We start from the raw sequence: 25,564 nt of genomic DNA on the forward strand, positions 1-25,564 counted from the left end.
GTCCCAACAAACCAAACAAAGAAAAAATCTCCTAACCTATCCCTTTGGTGGAGGCCTTAAATTTATATCCTCTAGTCACCGACCAGTGAAAATAGTTTTCCCTGATTAGCCTGCTGTGTATTTCCAGCGTTTTGAATTTTTCTTGCAACACCTCCATTTCAAAATTCTCATTCTTGTTTTCAAATCCCTCCATGGCCTCGCCCCTTCCTATCTCTAATCTCCTCCAGCCCCACATCCCTTTGAGACATCTGCGCTCCTCTAATTCTGCCCTCTTGAGTATCCCTGATTATAATCGCTGAACCATTGGTGGCCGTGCCTTCTGTTGCCTAGGCCCTAATCTCTGGAATTCCCTCCCTAAACCTCTCCACCTCGCTACTTCTCTTTCCTCCTTTAAGATGCTCCTTAAAACCTACCTCTTTGACCAAGCTTTTGGTCACCTGCCCTAATTTCTCCTTATGTGGCTTGGTGTCAAATTTTTGTCTTATAATACTCCTGTGAAGCACCTTGGGACGTTTTACTATGTTAAAGGCATATATAAATACAAGTTGTTGTTGTATCTCTCTATAATATTGTACCCTCAAATCCTCCTCTTTCCAACTTGGTAGTGTCCTGCAATATAGGCTGTGGTCTTCATCTAGGCTTCTCAATAAAAAGGTATATGTGCAATTGTAAAGAAAAACATTTATTTCCAATTGATTCAATTCAGGTTAATCCCCCAAGAGACTATTTAAAAGACAAAACACTACCACCATTACAATATGGCAATGTGATAGATCAGGGACTTTCATGGCACTTTATGTTTGGTTCTGTTCGGAACTGATCAGATCTATACTGCACCTCCTACTTTTAATTCTGGCAGTATCCGCCCTTACAGCTTTTTGGGGCAAGTTTGTTCAATTAGTGCCAACTACAGTAGAGGCTTCTTACATTCACTCCCTGCACCACCGGTGCACCATGTCAGCGGTGTGTACCACCTACAAGATGCACTGCAGCAACTCGCCAAGGCTTCTTCGACAGCGCCTCCCAAACCCGCGATCTCTACCACCTAGAAGGACAAGGGCAGCAGACGCATGGGAACACCACCATCTCCAAGTTCCCCTCCAAGTCACACACCATCCTGACTTGGAAATATATCGCCGTTCCTTCATCGTCGCTGGGTCAAAATCCTGTGACTCCTAATTCTAAACTCCCCAGCCATCTTGTAGATGGTGCACACTGCAACCACGGTGGTGGAGGGACTGAATGTATAAGGTGGCGGATGAGGTGCCAATCAAGCAGGCTGCTTTGTCCTGGATGGTGTCGAGCTTCTTCAGTGTTGGCTCTCTGTGAGCAATGTCACAGGAGATCGATTAATCCCCATGTAAAACATGCTCTGAGGTCCCGTATATTGTGCAGATTTGACGCGTGTTCAAATGAAAAATAAACAGCAACTCATGCACCTTGGAAACCAGCACCACGCATATCTTTTAAGTCATGAATCTAAATTATTTTTGAGATTGGGTTGTTGAAATTGAACAGCTTCACCCTGTCAGTGAGACTCAACAGAACAAAAGGACTAAAGCAGATGAAAATCATTTTGTCAGAATTTTCACAGCAACTCTTAAGAGTTTCATAAACACATCAAATCGCAGGATGCCCTTTCTGAACCCTTATTGCAAAAATAAGACAGTTTTATGTCAGAGCACTGATGTTTGAGTTATTTGAATGATAATCAGAATGCAACACTTATCTCGGAGGTAATGAAGCCAATTGCCTGGAAAGTAAGGCTTGCAAGTCACCAGCGGCACTCTGCTCCTCAGCATCTTTCTACTGTGGAACCACTTCTACTCAAAGGGCCTGCTGCTCCCTGCCTTTCCCAAAGGGCACTTTGTCTGGCTGCTCTACGAATCCACAGACAGACATAGCTCTCTCCATGAGTGAGGCTTGTTGGGGAGTGTCCACGGGTTACTTGAACATGGGAACGGGATGCGGGGGCGGGGCGTTGTGAGGCGGGGGGTGCTCAGAGCCAGGTCTGATCCTGTACTCGACCACACATGGACGTTCGCGCAAGAATCACTGGATAGCTATCGTTCCCTACCACAGTGGCGTAGAGACCATGTCGAGCATTGCCACGACTGCCCTGGTTTAGGTCTATTAACCCTGTGCAGATCAGGAAATGACGCTGGGACCTTCCTGTGCAGCTGAATACCAAACCAGAATCTACCCATCAAGCCATTGCGAGAGCTTCTGGAATGAATCACTGGGTTGAACATAGAACCGACATGCAAGAGCTATGAACTTGCTATATCATTGACAACTTATGCCACCCAATTGTTTTTTATCCGCAAAGCTGTGATACGTAATTGTATGGGTTGACTCATTGGAAGATACAGTGCAAAACTGCAATTATTCTGCCTCTAGATGCCCCAAGGAGGTTATGGTGGGCCATCTTCTAATGGCTTGCTCGGCCACTTCATACTCCATTAAGAGTCATCATGTACTGTGGGACTAGAGTCACATGCAGGGCCCAATAGAGGTGGCAGGTTCCCTTCCCTGAAGGACATTCCAGCTCAAAGGACCACTTTGTAGGTGTCAGCCTTGCCGCAAAGTTAGCCCTTTCACTTCGGAGTCAGAAGGTTGTGGGTTCAAGCCCCATCCCGGAGACTGGAGCACATAATCCAGGCTGACACTCCAGTGTAGTGCTGAGGGAGTGCTGCACTGTCGGAGGTGTCATCTTGCAGATGTAAAGTTAAACCAAGGTGCAATCTGGCCCTCTCGGATGGATGTAAAAAAAACCCACGGCAATACTGGAAGAAGAACAGAGGAGTTCGGTATCCTGGCCAACATTTATCCCTCAAACAACATCACTGAAACAGTTTAATTGATCATTTATCTCATCGGTGTTTGTGAGACTTTGCTGTGCGCAAACTGGCTGCAGCGTTTCCCTAATTGGCTGTGAAGAGCTTTGGGATATCCTGATGGTATGAAAGGTACTGTATAAATGCAAGTTCTTAATTCCTTTGTTTTCTTATTGGGGAACCAATTGTGTTTTTTCCAACAATCTGATGCTTCATGTTAATGTTATCCTGGTGCTTGCCCACAAAAGACCAGATTGATTGAAAGAATTTTCACTGTGGGATTGAAACTCATGACTTCAGCATTGCTAGTCCAGTACCATGACCATTACATTACCGTATCCATATAAAATTAGCCAGGGTTCCTGTTCTTAATTGTAAGGCAGTGACTCCCAATGGAAAGTGTGTATGTAGGCATTGGGTGAAGTGACGAGCAGTAATGTCCCTCAGAGCATGTGGCATATTGACGCTCGCTGGATGGGCACTAGGGTGAGGTACCCGAGGACAGGCAGCACCCATGGGGATTAGACCTTAGTGTGAGTCAGTGCTTTCAGGAAAGCAGGGAAGGAAAATGGAAGGGGAAAATATTCTAATGGCAAATGTAAAGGAACAATGCTTTCAATAAAGGGCACTCTGCACGATAAGCAGTAATGCAATGACAGAGTGTGAGAGCTCCGAGCTGGCACATTACTTGACGTTCATTCACAGTTTGATTCAACGTATGGTGTAGTTATTTAAATGGTACTAAGGGCGCACTTGCTGTAGGGAACATCAAATAAACCCTCCAAGTCCTTCAGTCAACTGGACCAACCTCAGTTCCCTATTTCAGCACCTCACACCATAAAGAAGTGTTACTCGTGAACTTTGTACCGAAGGCCGCAATCCCAAGAACGGACTTGCTTGGAAGCCACACTCAGGAATATGCCAAAGTGTTCATTTTAATCCTCCTCAGTGAGGAGTTGCCAGCTGGGTCTTTAACTTCTCTGTGGGTGCTCGATGGCCCACTCGTTAAAGGACTGGCGAGTAAGAGAAGGATTCCGGGCCCAACACTTTAGGAAGGATGTGAAGGCTTTGGAGAGGGTGCAGAGAGATTTACTAGCATGGTTCCAGGGATGAGGAACTACAGTTACATGGATAGACTGGAGAAGCTGGGGTCGTTCTCCTTGGAGCAGAGGAGATTTGATGGAAGTGTTTAAAATCACGGAGGGTTTAGATAGAGTAAATAAAGAGAAACTGTTTCCAGTGGCTGAAGGGTCGATAACCAGAGGGCACTGATTTAAGGTGATTGGCAAAAGAACCAGAGGCGACACGAGGAAAAACTTTTTTACACAACGAGTGTTTAGGATTTGGAATGCACAGCCTGATAGGGTGGTGAGTACAGATTCAATAGTAGCCTTCAATAGGGAATGGGACAAATACTTGAAGGAGAAAAAGTTGCAGGGATCTGGGGAACGAGCGGGGGAGTGGGACAGACAGGATTGCTCTTCGAAGGAGCCGGTGCAGACTCGATGGGCCGAATGGCCTCCTACTGTGTTGTATGATTCTACTGAGAGGGAGAAGCCTCAGGAGCATCCCACAACCAAGTGGAACGCGTGGCTGCACAATCGTATTACACGTACCACTGCCCATAAAAAAAAAGAGCTCAGGAACCTATGCATTCATCCTGGCTGAAATCAGCAACTTGGAAGAAAATAAATTACTCATCCACAAATCCCCAACCCACACACCGTGGCTCATCAATTTGGAGTTTGAATTTCCTTGGAAGGGAATCCCTACTGAGGAGATGAATACCTTGTCTGTCTGAAGAGAAAGGGACAAACTTTCAGCCAGTTCCTTAAATGCATGCAATCTCAACTTGAAGCACCCTCAAGAAAAATGAACATGCAGAATTAAAATATAAATATTACTGAATGCACTCCATCAAATTACCATTGCAAAGTTAAAATGAAATGATTTATGGGTCTGCCGCACCAGAACAGATTAAACATTACTTAAGTTAGTCAAAGGTAAAATATTGAAGCAGAAATCACACAATCTTCCAATGTTCTCTTGCGGGAGCAGTTTCGAGGTGCGTGTAAGATACCCGTTTGCAGCACAACTATTAAGAACATGTCTGTTGATGGACAGTATGGCAGGAGTGATGGGCAGGAGCTGTAAAACTCTGCACCAAACAAACAGGGCAGTCAGGAGGATGCTGCTGCTGTCAGGTTAACCCTGATTTCATATCAATCATTATCAGCTACACAGAACATTAATTAATTAGGGAATAATGAACATCGGGGTGTACAGATATTGGGATGTTACACAGTGGAGTTCATAATTGCCATTTGGTCCACTTTAAATGAAGTGAAATGCAACTTCAAACCAACAGTCGATAAAGCCTCCAACCTCTTTCTATCTGTCGCAACCTTTCTCATCTGTTTTACAACAGTGACTACACTCCAAAAGTACTTCATTGGCTGTAAAGCCCTTTGAGACACCCGGTGGTCATGAAAGGTGCTGTAGAAATGCAAGTCTTTCTTTAATTAATGCCACTATGGTCATCATTCCCCTGATTTTTCTTCTCGTCACTCCTAAGCTCCAAACAATATCTTGCGTGCTATCCATCCTCACGGTGTTGAAATCAAGAGTCATCACACCAGCTCCTCTTCTTCTTCTTCGGCAGTCCCTTGGAACCGAGGATGACTTGATTCCACACTAAAAATGAGTTCTCAGGTGACTGATGAGTCCAATGCGGGACCTACAGTCTCTGTCACAGGTGGGGCAGACGGTGGTTGAAGGGGCGGGTGGGTGGGATGCTTGGGTTGACGTGCGCTCCTTCCGCTGTTTGTGCTTGGCTTCTGCTTGCTCCCGGCGAAGAGACTCGAGGTGTTCGGCGCCTTCCCGGATGCTTCTCCTCCACTTTGTGCGGTCTTGGGCCAGGGATTCCCAGGTATCGGTGGGGATGTTGCACTTTTTCAAGGGGGCTTTGAGGGTGTCCTTGAAGCATTTCCTCTGCCCACCTGGGGCTTTCTTGCCGTGTCGGAGCTCCGAGTAGAGCGCTTGCTTTGGGAGTCTCATATATTCTATCTCTCCCTATAGTCTAAAGTAGTCAATCGCTGACATCAGTAAAACTTTTCATATTTGTAGCCTCACATTTACTTTACCCTAAAGGCTATTTAACATTAATATTATAATAGTTCTAAATCTAAAGTGAAGTACACCTTTAAAAAATCATGGACTACGTGCTGCCTCAGTCCATGCATGATTATCTGATTAAGATTAATATTCATGCTCTGAAGACAATGGAATCTAAAATGATATTTCATTTCAACATTACTTGTACATTTGAGCCTCGCATAATCCCTCAACCTTGTTAAGGTGACAAACTCATGATTTAATGGCAATTATGAACTCCAGAGTGCAATTCCTTACCTCCCCGTCTTCCCTTCCTCCTGCAATTTACAGATTTTAAAATCCGCACTTAATGTCAATTAGTCACTGCTTCTTCATCTATCCCATTTTGTCTCCTACTCTTTTTAACTTGCCCTGCACAATGGCACTTAGCCCTTCTCCTACATTTCTCACTAAGACAGCCCAACAAAATTGACGGAAGTGTTAATATAAATTCAAATTAAATATCCAGAATATTATATATATATATATATTTGGGTTTTTGCAATGATGTCACAATGTGCCAATACTGTGGCAGTCAGATGACAGAAGTTTTTACGAATATTGGTTTAAAATCCCTCTATTTTCCTCTCTCTCACCCCTTTGGTCTCATTGTTGTGCATTGGAGCTAGCTGAGCAATTTCCCCCCTCCCCCGGCTCCTCAGCTGACCACCTCAGCACAGAGGTACAGGAGTAGGCCATTCGGCCCCTCAAGCCTCTTCTGGCATTCGATTCGATGATGGCTGATCTGTACCTTAACTCCATTTACCTGCCTTGGTTCCATATTCATTAATACCCTTACCCAACAAAAATCTGTCAAATCGTAGTTTCAAAACTTTCAATTGACCCACCACCACCCTCAACAGCTTTTTGGGGGAAGAGAGTTCCAGATTTCAGACCTTAATATAGACGTCATCTCTGGCTTTCCTTTCCTTGAGGGAAGATGCCTGCTTTCGTATCAGCACCCGTCCCACATCAAACTGAGACCAAGAAATTTTGCGTAAGAGTGGAACCTCAGACCTCCATCCTGCCACTCCATGATGCCATGCATTGATACTCCGATGTACTGGTCCAGCCCATCACTTGAATGTGAAACTACAGCACCCATTTTTAACCTTGTATCTGCTTGGGCCCCATATCAATGACAGTCACTCCCATTGAGATGAAAACATTAGCTTGATCTTAGATGGAAGATCTCAGTTTAGGATTAGAATAGTTGGACGTGCTGTTGGGGTATCTTAGGCTATGTGTAAAATTTGTACAGTTTCTTTCATGCTTCAAGCACAACACCCTTAACAGGCAACAGGCAGCTTGTTCTTACACATCTGTCCTTCCCAAATCTGCTCCCGAAGCCATCCTCGCACTAGGGGAGAAAAGAGCTTGTCACAATATACCACCATATCGCCCCTCCTCAGATACGAAGCACTGCCTACTGGGTCCATCTGACATTACCATTCTCTTCAGTCCCTACTCTTAGAGCCTCTCAGGGCAAGATTACAGGATTGTTGCCCTTACTGGGGCAGGTTGGCGCTATGGGCAACAGTTATGTATTAAGGGGCCGAAATCATAATTCAATCATACGTTTTAGCTGTGACATTAACCAACTATCACGGAGGGGAGGAAACCATTACACTACTGTACCTGGATTCAACTCTCGGTTCCAAGATTGAATTGCCGTTCAGACTAATTTTAATCTTTTCTATGCGTCCACATGCTCTCTGTCACATCAAATATGGCCAGATTTACATTAGCCATAAAGACTTTATTCTCTGAGGCACTGAGATAGCAATGCAGCTGCAATGGTAAGGATACTTTGTGTAAATAGCCACATTGTACACTTTGTGTTGAGTTCCTGCTGTATTGGCCATTTTGAGGTGCTATTCTGGTGGTTAAGGCACTAAAACAGTCTGTATGTGGCCAGTCTGGAATATGAACTTCCTGGATTTACAGGGATTTTTTTTTAAAGTACTTCCCACCACGACGTTCCCAAAAGACCTTGACTTGTTTAAGTGTTGGAGGATCCGAATCTGGATTGTTTCTCTTTTGGTTCCAGAAGTTGAGCAGCTGTCACTACCAATTGGTCTGGATTTCTAACCAAGTCCATGGCCGAATGTGCCTGGTGGCTTTTTTTTGGTTTTAGACGGAAGAAATTACCTTTCAGCTTCATCGTCACTTTCGTCACTAGACTCCTCCTCCAAGGCTGTCTGCAGGTCCGCGATCCGTTTTATTGAGGTTTCAAGATCCGCTTGCAAGGTCTGTTTCATCGCCATCAGGCTCTCCACCTGAGATCCCTGGCAAGTTAAAAAAAACAAAAAGGCACGTACGGCACATTACTACGACATAGCAGCTAAAAAAATGGTGGATCCCCAGATGAACTGTTACTTATTCGAATTCCCTTCAATTAAACTTTTGGATTTTAATTCAGATACAGTAACAATAATATCTTTGGAATTTTCATCGCCAATGTAGACGTGGGTGACTCGACAATGTCTCATTCCCTGATGTAAATCCGGTCCTGCATTTACAAATATTTGCAAGTGCTGTACGGTGTCAATGCTGGGTCATTTAGGAATTGGAGCTGGCAAATAGAGTCAAGAGGGTGAGTATTTGAAATGATGATGCATCTGTCGTTGTTGCCATTGTCACTGTGGGACCAATCATTTGTTAACTCTTCAAAGACATTGGGGGAAAAATTCAGGAATGGGCGGTAACTTCAGAAAAGTTTGGGATTTAGCGCCAGGCGCTAATGAATCATGCTGCACGCAAAACTGAGTCTCATTGCTCAAAGAAAGTGCTAAATCAAGCATTAATGGCCTTGCTCAGTGGCGTTCCACTCAAAGCACTAACCAATATCAGGTGCAGTCTAATCGCTAGTCATCACTGCCACAGGCTCTTTCAAGTTCTTAAAGGGGAAGTTCATTGATGCTGCAGAACCTCATTCTTAGCATTGCTCGCTGTGAACCTGCGCCAGCAAGCAGGAGCTGGATGACTCAAACAGGTGTCATGATGGCAGATCCACGCCCCGGGGAGAGAGCCCGCAGATTTTTGGACCAAGCATTGGAGGAGTTGGTGTCCGCTGTGGAGAGACGGAGGGCAGTGCTCTACCCGGCAAGTGGCAGGAGGCCCGCGCCGCAAGTCTTCCATATCATGTGGAGGGAGGTTGCCCAGCATGTCTCAGGCAGCACTGTGGTCCCCAGGACCCACACACAGTGCAGGAAGAAATTTAACGACCTTGCTGGGGTGGTCAGGATGAGTCAATGCCTCAACAAATGTTACATACCACCATCTGTACCACAATCTTCACACACTAGCCAAAGCACCACACTCCCAGCACCCACCCACCAACTCTACCTACCAACACTCACACCCACATCTCACACCTTGCACACAATGACAGCTATTCAACTATGGCAGACACATCACCCAAACACATTGCTCCACATTCACTCACACACTTTCCTTTCTCTTGCAGGCCAAGGTGGCTCACAACAGGAGGGACAAGCCGACACCCACCCACTGTCTGTGCTGGAAAATAGAGTGCTGGAGATTATTGGGCGCCAGGTGGTGGGCGCTGTGGCCACCGGCGACATTGATCCCCTTGGGGACAACAATGGTATGTTCATCCCTACTCTTTCCTCTCACATTCCACGTCCCCCTCGCCCCACAAGCCTTTCATACTTTCCAGCTAATCATGCTGTATGCATGCATTTTTCCCTTCCTGCACCCACTCCTCTCACCTTAACCCGACTATTGTGCCTTTATGCTTTCAGATAATGAGCAAGCACCTGAGCAGCCTGTCCCAGAGTCCACCATTAAGAGCGAGGCGGGAGAAGAGGAGGAGGAAGAACACACCGTGTCACTGCATGTCTCACCCGCAGGCACCAGCTCAGATACTGGCACTATGCATTCTTTAGAGGCTAGTATAGTAGCGGGATCTGCACTGCACTGGGTGATGCACCGGGAACGAGCGGGCTGCAGCAAGGCGAGGGGGAAAGGGTAGCTCGGGGGCCAGCTCCCTAGAGGGTGTGTTCTGCTGCACAGGACTCCGAGGAGACCTTGATGGGGAGGCCTTTAGACGAAGTGATGGGCATGCACACGGAGATGTAGGTGCAATGGCAAGGGTGCCCGAGAGCCTGTCGGCAATAGTAAGGAGCGTGGAGGAGTCCACCTCCAACATTGCACAGAGCTCTGCGCACACCATGGAGCCCATCATTTCCAGTCTGGAAAGGATGGTCGGCTCCCAGAGAGACCGAGGCAACCCAGACCTGATGCCGTGTGTGATGGGCAAACTGACAGCTTCCATTGCAGCACAGGCGGAAGCGACACAACGTCTTAGTGCTGCAATGCAGTCTGTGGTTGGTGCCATTCAATCTCAGACTGCTCTCATGCAGTCTCAGCTTGATGCCACTGTTAGAAATGAAATTGTGACGTGAATAATACTGTGTTTAGATGATTGTATCAGAACCTGAGACAATAGTGTCTCTTCAGACTAGCTGGATAGATGCTTAGAATTTGCTTATGTTTTTGATTCCCTGCGGATGTTATAACATTCTGCACTGTGACAAGTCATATATAACCTGGTTTCCAGTCTAGCTATCTGTTGTTAGGATTTCACCTTTGTTTTATGTATCTTTAATTTGAACAACTAAGGCTCAACATCTATGTTTCTTCCATTACTGCTAATAACCATATTACAGGAAACTCTCGATTTACCAGCACCTAAATAACCAGAAATCTCTGTTAACCGGCAAAATTCAGGAGTAGGTTCAGGTAAGTTTTACTCCATATTAGTGGCCGTTCCTGGATCTGTGGCCGTGTAACCGGGGTTCCTGCACCTGTTGCTATGCAACAGGGACGCCTGGATCTGTGGCCGTGTACGGGGCTCTCGTACCTTTTACTATACCTCTCTGTAATCCAGACTTTTTGATAAACCGGCACCATGCCGGTCCCGTCGGTGCCGGATAAAAAAGAGTTTCCTGTATATTCTAAGTTAGGATTTTGACTTTGTTTGACAAAACTGCTTTAAAATGCGTAAGTTAACATCAAAGGAAAGGAACATCAGGAGAGACATATAACGGGCAGCTGATCCAATATTGGCCATTTTACACTAACGCCCAATGTCAAAATGACCCCACTGTCTCCCTGAAGCAAACCCAGGTTAAGGAGTATGATGCACAGATGCAGAGCAAGGCTCCTTCTGCCTTGTCCTGCAATGTGGTTTATTCCCAACCTTTAATTCATTTCCCTGCCCACCAATCCAAAGAGAATTTTTCCATTTCCCACACCAAGCACCACTGTTGTCTCTGAGTGAGATCGCTAACTGTTGCTGTGGAGACTGCCCAAACACATTTTTAGTCGGGCCCATGCAGCAGGAGCACAGAGTCTTTCGTATTATCCATTTTAGACTGGGTTCCAATACAGGTCCCAGAGTTAAAAAGACAAGAGAGTCCTGTCCTGTCCTGTCCTATCCAGTTGGCATAGCCAAATTGTGTTTTTTATACTCATTCATGGGATATGGGCGTCGCTGGCAAGGCCAGCATTTATTGCCCATTGCTAATTGCCCTTGAGAAGGTGGTGGTGAGCCGCCTTCTTGAACCGCTGCAGTCCGTATGGTGAAGGTACTCCCACAGTGCTGTTAGGTAGGGAGTTCCAGGACTTTGGCCCAGTGACTATGAAGGAACGGCGATATAGTCAGGGTGGTGTGTGACTTGGAGGGGAACTTGGAGGTGGTGGTGTTCCCATGTGCCTGCTGCCCTTGTCCTTCTAGGTGGTAGAGGTTTGGGAGGTGCAGTCGCAGAGGGCAACAATGGCAGCCAAATCCCACACATTGGTTTGGTTCTCATGGTTTCTTGGTCAAATTTGGCGGTTCAAAGTGACCCCTATTTGATTCTTTGGAGGGGTTCACACATGCTACGTCTGTAAAATACAAAACAACGCTGGCATTAAGTAGCATAGAGCAGCAGCGAGAAGTCCGATCTGTGCGAGGCTCAGTAAAATGCATTTCAACTAAACCTTAATAATGTTTGAGGTCACACAACACCAGGTTATAGTCCAACAGCTTTATTTGAAATCACAAGCTTTCGGAGCGCTGCTCCTTCTTCTTAATAATGTTTAATCAACTTTCTTTGTGTCAGTGGCATTCGCAGTTTGAAAATGAATCTAAGTTTGACTCACTTATAACAATATGAACAGTTTATAATTAGCTCTGTGAGCCATCTAATAATGGGCTGTTCCTCTGCAATTGTTGGCCTTTGCAATAAGAGAGACTGTGGCATGATGCTTGAATATTGATTCCTGCCTCCTTTATAAATCACTGGTTCGGCCCCAGCCAGAGTACGTGCCCAATTCTGGGCACCGCACTTTAGAAAGGATGTCAAGGCATTGGAGAGGGTGCAGAGGAGATTTACTAGAATGACACCAGGGATGAGGGACTGCAGTTACATGGAGAAGCTGGGATTGTTCTCCTTACAGCAGAGAAGGCTAAGGGGAGATTTAATAGAGGTGTTCAAAATCACGAAGGGTTTTGAGAGAGTAAATAAGGAGAAACTGTTTCCACTGGCAGGAGGGTCGGTAACCAGAGGACACGGATATAAGGCGAATGGCAAAAGGGCCAAATGTGAGATATGGAGAATTTCTTTTACGCAGCGAGTTATTATGATCTGGAATGTGCTGCCGGAAAGAGCGGTGGAAGCAGATTCCATTGTAACTTTCAAAAGGGAATTGGATAAAAACTAAAAGGGAAGAAAATTGCAGGGCTATGAGGAAAGAGCAGGGGAGTGGGATTAATTGGACAGCTCTTTCAAACAGCCGGCACAGGCACGATGGGCCGAATGGCCTCCTCCTGTGCTGTATGATTCTATGATTTATAGAACAGAAAAAGAAAGAACAGGAAAAATAGAAGAATTACAATTGAAGGCCACATTTTATTTTGGTATTTTTCACATGTACAAATCTCTTGAAGCGGAAAATAATCCATAATAGGGAGGACAGCCACTTGTGGGGCAGAGCAATATAAGATAGTCAGTAAGAAATCAAATCGGGAATTCAGAAGAAACATCTTTACCCAGGGAGTGGTGAGAATGTGGAACTCGCTACCACAGGGAGTGGTTGAGGCGAATAACGCAGATGCCTTTAAGAGGAAACTAGATAAGCACATGAGGGAAAAAGGAATCGAAGGATAGGCTGATAGAGTTAGATGAGGAAGGATGGGAGGAGGCTCTGGTGCATAAACGCCGGCACGGACTGGTTGGGCCGAATGGCCTGTTTCTGCGCTGGACATTCTATGTAATCTTATTTGTGTAATCATCTGCAGAACTGATTTGGAGTTGACTGCATGAGGAAGCTGGATGAATAGAACAGGTGGTGAGATGCTGTTGTCATTTTATAGAACTGGCTACTTCCCCTTTAAGTGAATCAGGTGAACGATAAAGGAGTGCCGACAGGGATTCTTGCAAAGAGAAGGTATATATCAAAGCTGCGATTTTGCAGAAGTGAAGCAAAGGTTCTTTCTGTCAGTTTAAGAGTGAGATAAGGATCAGTCTCGTTGTGTGAGAGAGCGCAGTCAAAGCTGGTGTACCGAGATTAATGACTACATCCAGCGATGCTTGAATAAGAGAGCTGAACTAACATTCATAGATGCAACCCTTAACTCGAGCTGTCTACATTTCACCCGTTGCATTTTGTTCTCTCAGACAATTGTACTCCACAACCACTCAAAGACTCCGCTCACGTTGTTTGAGCAATAACGTTCAAAAAAAAGTCTACCCCTCTCCTGGTGGCTCGGATAGTAAATGCACTGCCCAATGCAATGCCAGAAGATGTTTCCACTTATGGGGGAGGTCAAAATTAGGGGCCATAAATACATATACAAAAAGAAAATACTGCAGATGCTGGAAATCTGAAATAAAAACAGAAAATGCTGGAGGAACTCAGCAGGTCAGTGCAGCATCTGTGAAGAGAGAAACAGAGTTAACGGCCCAGAAATTTGGGTCTCCACGGGTGAGTACACGCTGGGTACTCACCCGTAGGCCCAACGAAAGTGTCAGTTTCATGCATGTACTGTGCATGCGTGGGAAACCGGAACTTCCGTTCCCTAAAGGAAGGGGTTCAGAGGTCGAACACGTGCGCCGGAGAGGCAACCCGTACGCCTGGAAGTGGCATTGTTTTTCCAGGTTTCTCCGGGAGGGTATGTCTCCAGCAGTTACACTTTTAAAAAGCAGACGCAAGGCCTGCTTTTAACAAGGTAAGCGGTGAGTTAATTAAAATTAAAACATTTTTTCCACAGGTATATTATTTTTAAATACTTTAAAGAAAGGTAAGTTTATTTTTAGCCCTGTTAGAAAATGTAATTAATTTTTCCAAAAATTTAAATTATTGTTTAAAATAGTTATTTTATGTAATTTATAATTATTTTAAAAAGTGATGTTTTTTAAAAAAATTATTTGAAGTTTTAGTTATGTTTTGGGGCTTATAGTATTTATAGTTTTGACAGCTCTTCCTGTCAATTTTATGAATGGCCATTTCCCTGCTACCATTGGCTCTCCATGGCCCATGTGATCCCAGGGGACGCTTCGAACTAACTACGCCCCTGGGATACGCAAGCACTGCGTGCCGGCAGTTGGAGGAGGCCCAGGATCAGAATCCCACGCGGGCCCACAGCTCAACGGCCGGCGCGCTAGGTAAGTGCAGGTCGGGGGCTTGCACCCGCGGGAAGCCTCCGACCCGAATTTCTGGGCCAACGTTTCAGGTCGATGACCTTTCGTCAGAACTGGAAAAAAGCAGGAAATGGAACAGATTTTAAAGCAAGTTTAGGAGCTGGGAATTGGGGGAGGGGATGAAAGAACAAAAGGGAAGGTCTGTGGCAGGATGGAAGGCAGGAGAAGTAAAGAGACATTAAGAGATATTCAAGGCAAAAGGAGATGGTAATGGGACAGGTTAAGAAACAAAGGATGGCTCTAGATAGGGTGTGAATTGCGCTGGCAGAATGAAAGAAAGCTGCCCTGTGGGAGAGAAGAACAAAAGGTACAAACAAAAAGTGTGGATAAAATATATATATATTATAGGGGCCGAGGTTATGATCTGTAATTGTTGAACTCTATGTTGAGACCAGAAGGCTGTAAAGTGCCTAATTGAAAGATGAGTTGCTGTTCCTCGAGCTTATGCTGAGCTTCAGTGGAACAATACAAGAGGCCAAGGACGGTGAGGTCTGTATGGGAGTGGAGCGGTGAATTAAAGTGACAGGCGACCGGAAGCTCGGGGTCATCCTTACGGACTGAACGGAGGTGTTCCGCAAAGCGGTCACCCAATCTGCGTTTGGTCTCCCCAATGTAGAGGAGACCACATTGTGAGCAGTGAATACAGTATACTAGATTGCAAGAAGTACAAGTAAATCGCTGTTTCACTTGGAAGGAGTGTTTGGGACCCTGGACAGTGGGAAGTGGGGGGGGCGTAATAAGGGCATGTGTTGCATCTCCTGCGCTTGCACGGGAAGGTGCCGGGCCATAAATACATGATAGTCACTAATAAATCCAATAAGGAATTCAGGAGAAACGTCTTTACCCAGAGAATGGTTAGAATGTGGAACTCGCTACCACATGGAGTAGTTGAGGCGAATAACATAGATGCCTTTAAGGGGAAGCTAGATATACACATGAGGGAGAAAGGAATAGAAGGATATGCTGATAGGGTTAGATGAAGAGAGGTGGGTAAATTCTGGGCCGAATGGCCTGTTTCTGTGCAATACATTCTAAGTTATTTAAAAAAAAAATATTCATGGGATGTGGGCGTCGCTGGCAAGCCCAGCATTTATTGCCCATCCCTAGTTGCCCTTGAGAAGGTGGTGGTGAGCCGCCTTCTTGAACCTGTAAGGCTCGCAAAATTACACATTTTCCCCCAAAGGAAGAAAGGAGAGATATTGGACTGTTTGAAGGAATATTGGGCCAAAAGGGATTTTAAAAATCAAAACCCCAGGAAGATTTGGCTGGTTTAAAAAAAAGCATGTTCAGACTTGCGAAAAGCTGTGACACAGGGAAGGTGGGGTGGGCCCCCGAGTTTGGATATTGGACAGTCTGGGAATGTCTTGGGCCACTTCAGCCTTTACATAAAGACAATAAAACCTGTTTCCCACCGAAACTCACAGAGCCAAAGTACATGAATAAAACAGTACATGCCCACAGCAACACAAAGGAAAGAACATAGCCCAACAGGATACAACAATCAAACAGCAGTCCAAAACCAATCAAAGAGATTTACAAACGTTTTACATTTTTAAACTAGTTTCAGGGCAATCCCGAAACCAGTTAAAGGCCAATTAAAGTTAGATGGACCATCCCCGAAGCTCGTTAAAGTTTTAAAACCTATTAAAAATAACGAGCCCGCCAAATTTAACAAAGAAACCCGAGATTTGGTGGTCAGATAAGCCAGGCCTCAAACTAGTATAATTGAGGCCTGCTTTTCCAGTGTCCAGTCAGTTCATCATCAGACAGCCAGCAAAGGACAGCAAGAACAGTAAGATCAACAGTTCCGTCAACGAGAGCACAGTACAGCTCAACGGATCATCATCAGAATCGGAGACTTGAAGAAACAGAAGAAAAAGGGAAAGTCGTGGCAACCGAAGGCCTAAAGAAACCAACAACTACCAATATTACCACCAACCAGGTAATATTGGGCCACCGCGACCAACAAGAAACCAACCACCGAAAATTCAAAAAACAAAGACTTGTTTCCACTCTACAGGCTAGTCTGACTTACCCCTGGGTAAGATTTCAACACAAAAAACCCTAAAACTTAGCCTAACCAAAGAAAATTGGGTACTCACCCGATACATCCAAAGTGCGTGACTAACCGCATCAGTGGAAGAACCCAAACTGAAGACCCAACGCAGGTGCAGTCTTCTACCACGTCCGGGGTACGGCAGGCCCCAACCACCACAACTAAAGAGAACCCCGAAATCGCGAACCTCTACAATCTGTCAAGAAAGTCGATTGGTGAGCATTTCCTGGTCCTCTGGATTTCAACCTAGTTAGGATAGTGGGGTTGGGAGGGTAAGGGATTTTGTCTATTGTAATTCTACCTCGCATATTCCGAGTGTTCCCCACCTTTTAGAGCATAAGTTTATTGTACTGTATATTTTCCTGTCTCAAAATAAAGATCTCAATTCTTTTGACCAACCCAGGTGTCTGTTGCAAGTTCATTACAACCCTCAAATAAGTCCAAAGTCTAGAACAAAAGGGAGTGGGAGGGATTTGAACCGTTCAAAGGAGTCAGAGGTGAAGCTGACCAAAAACACCCACACACCACCCCTAACAAACCGCTGCAGTCCGTGTGGTGAAGGTACTCCCACAGTGCTGTTAGGGAGGGAGTTCCAGGATTTTGACCCAGCGACAATGAAGGAACGACAATATATTTCCAGGTCAGGATGGTGTGTGACTTGGAGGGGAATTTGGAGGTGGTGGTGTTCCCATGCGCCTGCTGCCTTGTCCTTCTAGGTGGAAGAGGTCGCGGGTTTGGGAGGTGCTGCCGAAGAAGCCTTGGTGAGTTTTATGAAGCATTCCCTGTATCAATAGTAAGTCTTGAAGTTAGAATCACGAAGCAACTCAGCAGGACCCCTTAATAAAGCTTCAAGCATTTGACTGCACATTGAAGTCATCATTAGCATATAGACACTGGATCCCAGCGTTTTGTCGACATTATTACAAAATTCACATTCCTAACACCATGTTTGCTGGTCACACTTTCTGCTTCTTACATAAAATGCCTCCGTCATGGTGACGAGAGCTGGAGGGGGTGCGACGTTAGACTTGGGACCGTGAACAGAGCCGGGGTGGGGGGTGTATTTCTGGATGGGAAACATAGAAGTTAGGGTTTGCTGGGCGTCCTGCCTCAGTATATTTCTCGCCTGATAGCCAGCCTGATTGATAGCCGGCCTGCCTGTTGGGCGGGAAATCAGCCGGGGAGCGGGCGGCAGGTAAGTCGGAGATCGCAGTGGTGGGAGGGGCCTTGGAGATCGCAAGGGAGAAGGTCAGAGTTGGGGGAAGTCGGAGATCCCGCGGGGGGGTGGGGAGTTGAAGATCTGGGGGTGAGGGGGTGGTCGTTGGAGATCGCTGAGGGGCGGGGGGGTTGTTGGTGGGGGTCAGTCGGTCTCGAGGTGTGTAAAGAGGAAAGCTTGTTGGGCCTGAAGGAAACACTCCTGGTCCTCCTGGCCCACAAGCAGGGCTGTAAATGCATTTACCTCCTGGATCCAGCCCTTCTCGCCTCCTTTTACCTGCCGGGCTTCCCGAGCCTCAGGAAACCCGGCCTCCATGGGGTTAAAAATAAAAATCCTGCTAAAATGGAGGCACACAGCCTTTTACTGACCGATCCGCCTCCTGAAAGCGGATTGGTCGCCCGCCCCTTGCCCCGCCTCTGTTAAATCGGGAAGAGGGTGGGTTTGGGTCGGGTTTGAACTGTTAAAAATGTTTGTGTTTTTTTTTACATCTCACCCGCCCCCAATCCACCTGTGCTTGGGGGTTAAAATTCCCCCCCCCTCCGCACTATGGGCTGTATTTTTTGACCCGTGCAGGTGTGTACGAGGTGTGTACGCGCCCGTAGAGGCCGCGCAAGTTCCGGGTCTAGGCATACATTTTTGTTGAAAATATTTAATTAAATGGCATTTTAATTAATTTTAAATATGTATTTTTTATTTATTTATTTCACATGTTCGTGTATTTTTTAAGGGATCCCCATTCATACTTATGGGACCTCGGTCAGGGAGGTGCCGTCTTTCGGATGAGATGTTAAACTGAGGTCCCGTCTGCTCTCTCAGCTGGACGAAAAGATCCCATGGCAATATTTCGAAGAAGAGCAGGGGAGTTATCCCCGGTGTCCTGGGGCCAATATTTATCCCGCAACCAACATCACTAAAACAGATTATCTGGTCATTATCACATTGCTGTTTATGGGAGCTTGCTGTGCACAAATTGGCTGCCGTGTTTCCCACGTTACAACAGTGACTACACTTCAAAAGTACTTCATTGGCTGTAAAGTGCTTTGGGACGTCCTGAGGTCATGAAAGGCGCTATATAAATGCAAGTCTTTCTTTCTTTTACACCGAGTTATGTCACCTCAGCGAGTAGGCTCCAAGCAATGACAATCATTGAAGTCCTGTCAGAAACATCGAACCAGACACACGATTTTCAAACTACACTCACTCTTCCCCGTGTAAACACTAATTAATGATTCATCGGTTTTACTTGACAAACTGCATCTCGAAGGGTAATGAAAGAGACACAGTGGGAGGGAACGCAGCAGGGGGCGAGGAACATCACCAACTTCACAGCCTTTCGATATTCTTAGCAGCTCTGAAATACCTCTCCGAGTAATGTATTAATAATACTGTAACATCTGAGAAATAAATACATACACACACATGGGGATCAGCTTTAACAACATGAATAGAGAGGATATGTGACTTATGACAGTGAGTTATGGCAGCTCTCTCTCAAGTATAAAAGCCTGCATATTTACATAAGAGCATAAGAAATAGGAGCAGGAGTAGGCCAATCGGCCCCTCGAGCCTGCTCCGCCATTCAATAAGATCATGGCTGACCTGATCCTAACCGCCAATCCACTATCACAGAACCATCTCCTGAATCTAACAGAATTAGACACACGAAATAGGAGCAGGAGCAGGCTACACGGCCCCTGGGCCCGCTCCGCTACCCACAGGGCCATGACCGATCCGAACCTAGACTCATGTCCAAATTCTTGCCCGCTCCCCGTAACCCTTAATTCCCTTTACTTCTAGGAAACTGTCTATTTCTGTTTTAAATTTATGTAATGATGTAGTTTCTTCAGCTTTTTGGGGCAGCATATTCCATGGACCTACCACCCTCTGAGTGAAGTAGTTCCTCCTCATCTCAGTTTTGAAAGAGCAGCCCCTTATTCTAAGACTATGCCCCCTAGTTCTAGTTTCACCCATCATCGGGAACATCCTCCCCGCATCCACCCGATCCAACCCCTTCACAATCTTATATGTTTCAATAAGATTGCCTCTCATTCTTCTGAACTCCAATGAGTAGAGTCCCAATCTACTCAACCTCTCCTCATATGTCCATCCCCTCATCCCCGGGATTAACCGAGTGAACCTTCTTTGTACTGACTCGAGAGCAAGTATGTCCTTTCTTAAGTATGGACACCAAAACTGTACGCAGTATTCCAGGTGCGGTCTCACCAATACCTTGTACAACTGAAGCAATACCTCCCTATTTTTATATTCTATCCCCCTAGCAATGAAAGCCAACATTCCATTGGCCTTCTTAATCACTTGCTGCACCTGCATACTAACCTTTTGAGTTTCGTGCACCAGGACCCCCAGATCCCTTTGTACTTCAGTACTTTCCAGTTTCTTGCCATTAAGATAATAACTTGCTCTACGATTTTTCCTGCCAAAGTGCATAACCTCACACTTTCCAGTATTGTATTCCATCTGCCAAATCTCTGCCCACTTACTTAGCCTGTCTATGTCCCCTTGCAGGTTTTTTATGTCCTCCTCACTCACTACTTTCCCTCCCATTACATTGATACCTCCAGGGGCAGTCCTACTTTCAACAGTAGTGCTGTAACATAAACCAGGTAACATTAATGCCTCACACACACAGAGCCAGGCTGCTTGGATAGTGACCAGGAGCAGGAACCCTGGCCAATATTTCCCTCGCTAACCTATGGCTGTTGAGAAAATTGTAGTGCTCCTATTGCTACACCTTCTTCTTCTTCTTCTTCTTCTTCTTAGGCAGTCCCTCGGAACTGAGGATGACTTGCTTCCATACTAAAAATGAGCTCTCAGGTGACTGATGAGTCCAATGCGGGACCTACAGTCTCTGTCACAGGTGGGGCAGATGGTGGTTGAAGGGACGGGTGGGTGGGGTGCTTGGGTTGACGTGCGCTCCTTCCGCTGTTTGCGCTTGGCTTCCGGCGAAGAGACTCGAGGTGTTCGGCGCCTTCCCGGATGCTTCTCCTCCACTTTGTGCGGTCTTGGGCCAGGGATTCTCAGGGTGTCGGTGGGGATGTTGCATTTTTTCAAGGGGGCTTTGAGGATGTCCTTGAAGCGTTTCCTCTGCCCACCTGGAGCTCTCCACACCAGCCAACTCAGCACAGACCAGCGTTCAAACCACCGCTTCATTCATTTTTCCACCAACTTCATTAGGTGCCAAGACCACCAAATAAACCGCACCCCCCCCCCCAAAAAATACACTGCAAAAATACAAGAGATCACAGTAAACTTGTTACGTCTCAGCGCCTCTCTGTAAATAGGACTACTGGGGCCTTTCGGCACTCTACATTATTTTATTAATAAAAGATGATGCGTTTTCTGCAATGATTCACCAGCCGGTTGGAGAAAGAGGAAGTTGTTGACTTGATTCCCTTGGCTCTGTTTAAATTAAAAATGGCACTACGCCGTATATTTTGATTGGCGAAGCACTTGAAGCAGTTATCAGTGAGCTTGACACCATCGTAAAAAATGATTAACAATTTGGCTTATAACTATTTTTACTTCATTTAGCACCAGTTATTCAATTATAACATGCACTCAGTATTCAGAATCATGTCCATCACCATGACAACCATTTAGGGCTTTTGTCTTCAAATCAACGTGCAATAGCACTCAATTCCTGAATACTGACTCACTGAGAAATATTTAACCCGTACCGATCTAAAAGGATTGGGCCATCATATCCAAAGTGCACCCCTTTTCTCAGTGACAAGCACCAAAAACAATTTTGTCATCAGCAATTCCATTGGTATCGGTATGAAAGGGATGTTGGCCCATAGACCACAGACTCCTAAATGCTTAGCACAAAAGGAGGTTACTTGATCCATTATTTCTAGGTCTTTACTGGAGCAAACCCAAATTAATCCCACTGCCCTGCTCTCACCCACGAACCAAGCATCTTCCCCTGCTTCCAATATTTATCCATTTTTCCCCCAGAGGTCTCTGCCTTGACCATTCCCTGGGACAAAGCATTCCATACTGCACCAACCTCAAAAATAAAGACATTTCTCCTATCTTCCCTCTTCATGGCACTTTGAAAATTGATGATCACTCATCACTGACTTCCCAACCAGAAGAAATAGTCTTTACCTAGTCATTCTTATCAAAACTCTTCATAATTTTAAAAAGCCTCCATTCAACACCCTTTAAGCCTTCTTTGCTCCAATGGAAATTATCTCAGTACCTCAAATCTTTCCTCAGAATTAATAGTTTCTCATCCCCAGCATCATCGTGTTGAAGCAATGCTGTACGCTTTCGATAACGGGGTGTCCAACACTGCACACAACATTCTAACTGTGGCCTAACCAACGCCGTAAACAAAATTATCATTATTTCTTTATTCTTGTGATCAAAAAACCCACAATGTCACAGGTCCTTTTTTTTATTGCTTAATCTACCTGTACTTGCATTTCTCACATTATTAAAACATGGAATTTTAGGTGATTGTCATGGCCCTTGTGTAGGGCTGGTCATTTACAGCTCTTTCTGTTCCTGAAGACCTGGAGTACTGCATACAGTTTTGGTCTCCTTATTTAAGGAAGGATATACTTGCATTGGAGGCAGTTCAGAGAAGGTTCACGAGGTTAATTCCGGAGATGAAAGGGTTGTCTTATGAGGAAAGGTTGAGCAGGTTGGGCCTATACTCATTGGAGTTTAGAAGAATGAGAGGTGATCTTAGTGAAACATATAAGATTCTAAGTGGCTTGACAGGGTAGATGCAGGGAGGATGTTTCCCCTCGTGGGGGAATCTAGAACTAGGGGGCAGAGTTTCAGAATAAGGAGTCGCTCATTTAAAATGGAGATGAGGAGGAATTTCTTCTCTCAGAGGGTCGTGAATCTTTGGAATTCTCTACCCCAGAGAGCTGTGGAGGCTGGGTCATTGAATATATTCAAGGCTGAGTGTGGTGATTATTCTTTATGTTTAGTAAGAAGTATTGTGATTGGTTGTTTGTTTCCTGCCTTGGGATATATGCTGTAATCTCATTGGTAGTTGATGTCATGTGATTTGTGGTGGCCATCTTAAATTCAGTTCTTTCCAGCCTTTAGTGGGGACTGGGTGTTGAAGATGTGCTACAGGATTTTTAAGTTAATAAAGCCTAGATTAGAAAGGCAAATCTGTTCTTTATTTCACTGAGATAGACAGATTTTGGGGAAAAAAACAGGGGAATCAAGGGTTATGAGGAGCAGGCAGGAAAGTGGCGTTGAGGCCAAGATCAGATCAGCCATTCATCTTATTGAATGGTGGAGCAGGCTCGAGGGGCTGAATGGCCTACGCCTGCTCCCATTTCTTATGTTATGAACTCATGTACTACCACACCATTAAGGATATGGCAAATATTCAATCGTCATTTGAGTGGCAGGGATCAGACAACCCCAACAAAACTATCAAGGAACGTACACACTAACTGCACTGTTCAGGTGGATGTAAAAGATCCCGCGACGTTATTTCGAAGAAGAGCAGGGGAGTTCTCCCCGGTACCCTGGCCAATATTTATCCCTCAACCAACATCACTCAAAACAAATGATTTGGTCATTATCAGATTGTTGTTTGGTGGGAGCTTGCTGTGCATAAATAGGCTACATTACACTTCAAAAGCACTTAATTGGCTGGAAAGCGCTTTGGGACATCCCAAGGTCATGAAAGGCGCTATATAAATGCACGCTCTTTCTTTTCAACCTTGCTACAAAGCTCCCTCCCACGTACACTGCCCTTCACTCAACACATTCTTGGTTCCATTTTTAGTTACAAGCTCCAAAGAGTACAATCGCTGCAGCAGATTTGTGAAGGATTCAATGCTTCACTAACATGCTAATTATTCCTTCACAAAGCATGGATGCTGAAAGGTTGCTGTCACTGACACATTAGCAACCGTTACTTCAAAAACCAAATTCAAGCACATGTATTGTGTTGGGGTGGGGGGGCGGAAGTAGATTGATGGATGAGGCCACAGATTGGTCTCACCTCAGTTCCACATTAACATGCAAGTTGTACCTTATTGCGATTTAGGCCAAAGAGAATCACATCAATGAAGAAAATGGAAATATTTGCGGATTAAAAAGATAGCGTTTGTTTCACCTCAAGCTTCAGAAATGTGAGTAGCAGCCCTTCTTAAAAGAAAATCTGAATTGACATATTCTCTTCAGACTATGGGGAATCAAAGCGTCTCCTCCAGCCTGACTGTACTAGTTCTGATGAAGGGCTACAGCCAAAATATTAACTTATCTTTCCCTTTCGATTTGACTGGCCAGCTATTTATTTCCAGCATTTTCTGTTTTTATTTCAAATTTCTAGTGTTTGTGGTCCTCTTTCATCTCTTCGCTTTTAATCATTTTATGTTGGACGCAGAATTGAACATCCTTACCAGTTCCATGCACCTACGAGAGGCCTCCAGCTCCCGCTGAACGAGCTCATCCATCTCCGCTTTCATTTCCTCCATCCGCTGCTGGAAGTGTTTGGCGATTTCCTTCTCCCGGGCCTCAGCCTCAGCAGCGTGTTCCAGTTCCTCGCCCATCTTCATCACGCTGTCCCGCAAACGCAAAACCAAGAGCTACAGAAAGGGCAACAAATAGTAACAATTGGGAATAAAATCTTTAGTTCGAATGTCATATCCTTCCTCTCTTTGGAATGTGTGTGTGTGCGCGTGAATCTGTGGGTGTGTATAGTGCATATTGTATATTTGTGTGTGTGTGTAGTGTGTGTGTAAGTAAGTATATGTGTAAGTGTGTGTGTGTAGTGTGAGTGTGTGTCTAAGTGTGTAAGTACATGTGTAAGTGTGTGTGTGTGTGTGTGTGTGTGTGTGTAAGTGTGTAAGTAAGTATAGGTGTAAGTGTGAGTGTGTGTAAGTGTGAGCGCGTGTAAGTGTGAGTGTGTAAGTGTGGATTCACTTCAATTATATTTTATTCAGCTTTTAATGAAGAATCTGATGGCCACATTTGAGAATAATTTTAGAACAAAAAGAACTATTTAGCAGTGTTGAAGTACAAGTTAAGAGCCACTCACTAATGAACTGAAGAATACTATAGAACAACTGATTACTGTACAATATTCACACAAATGAAAAATTAGCAAGTGAGAAATTGGGCAGATCAATTTTACACAAAATGTAATCGGCTCATTCTACAAGTTACAGGAAAGGCTGCCGTAGTGGGCAGTATAAATTCAAAAGGCACTTCATTGTATTTCTGTTGAGAAAAGGGACTGAGGAAGATGTTGACAAAGCAGGGGTTGGGGTTGATCCAAGAACAAAAGGGGACAAACTTTTAGCCTCCGATGGCCTTTGACCCGTTCCTAAAAATTCAAACATTCTCACTCCTTAACATAGTGAAAATAATGAGAGGGCAGAGAATGCAATGGACAGTGCAAGCTGCACAATGCCACATCAGGGCCAGGCATCTCGTAGTATAGGATCCTCCAGCCAGTTGTCCATATAATATGCCATTCTGCAGTCGGGAACACCTGCGGTGCGTGATCGGCTCATTAAGACTCCAAGGGGGAAAAGTTGAGCCACGCCCCCTTTGGGGCGCTAACTTCGCCGGGACACTACTTTTA

General features: G+C 45.2%; 1 protein-coding gene across 1 annotated transcript in view; it reads right to left on the reverse strand.

Moving 5' to 3' along the window:
* LOC147103587 (unconventional myosin-XVIIIb-like) overlaps positions 1 to 25,564 on the reverse strand; it is a 409,691-nt gene that overhangs the window by 29,006 nt on the left and 355,121 nt on the right. Inside the window, exons 41-43 of the mRNA XM_085962172.1 lie at positions 24,378 to 24,563; positions 8,142 to 8,278; positions 7,309 to 7,350 (exon numbers count right to left, since the gene is read on the reverse strand). Coding sequence (XP_085818298.1) covers positions 7,309 to 7,350; positions 8,142 to 8,278; positions 24,378 to 24,563 — 365 coding nt within the window. The remainder of the gene's footprint in view (positions 1 to 7,308; positions 7,351 to 8,141; positions 8,279 to 24,377; positions 24,564 to 25,564) is intronic.

The sequence above is a fragment of the Somniosus microcephalus genome, chromosome 19, assembly GCF_052327205.1.
Source record: "Somniosus microcephalus isolate GS21.2 chromosome 19, FLI_Smic_1.0, whole genome shotgun sequence".
Taxonomy (NCBI): domain Eukaryota; kingdom Metazoa; phylum Chordata; class Chondrichthyes; order Squaliformes; family Somniosidae; genus Somniosus; species Somniosus microcephalus.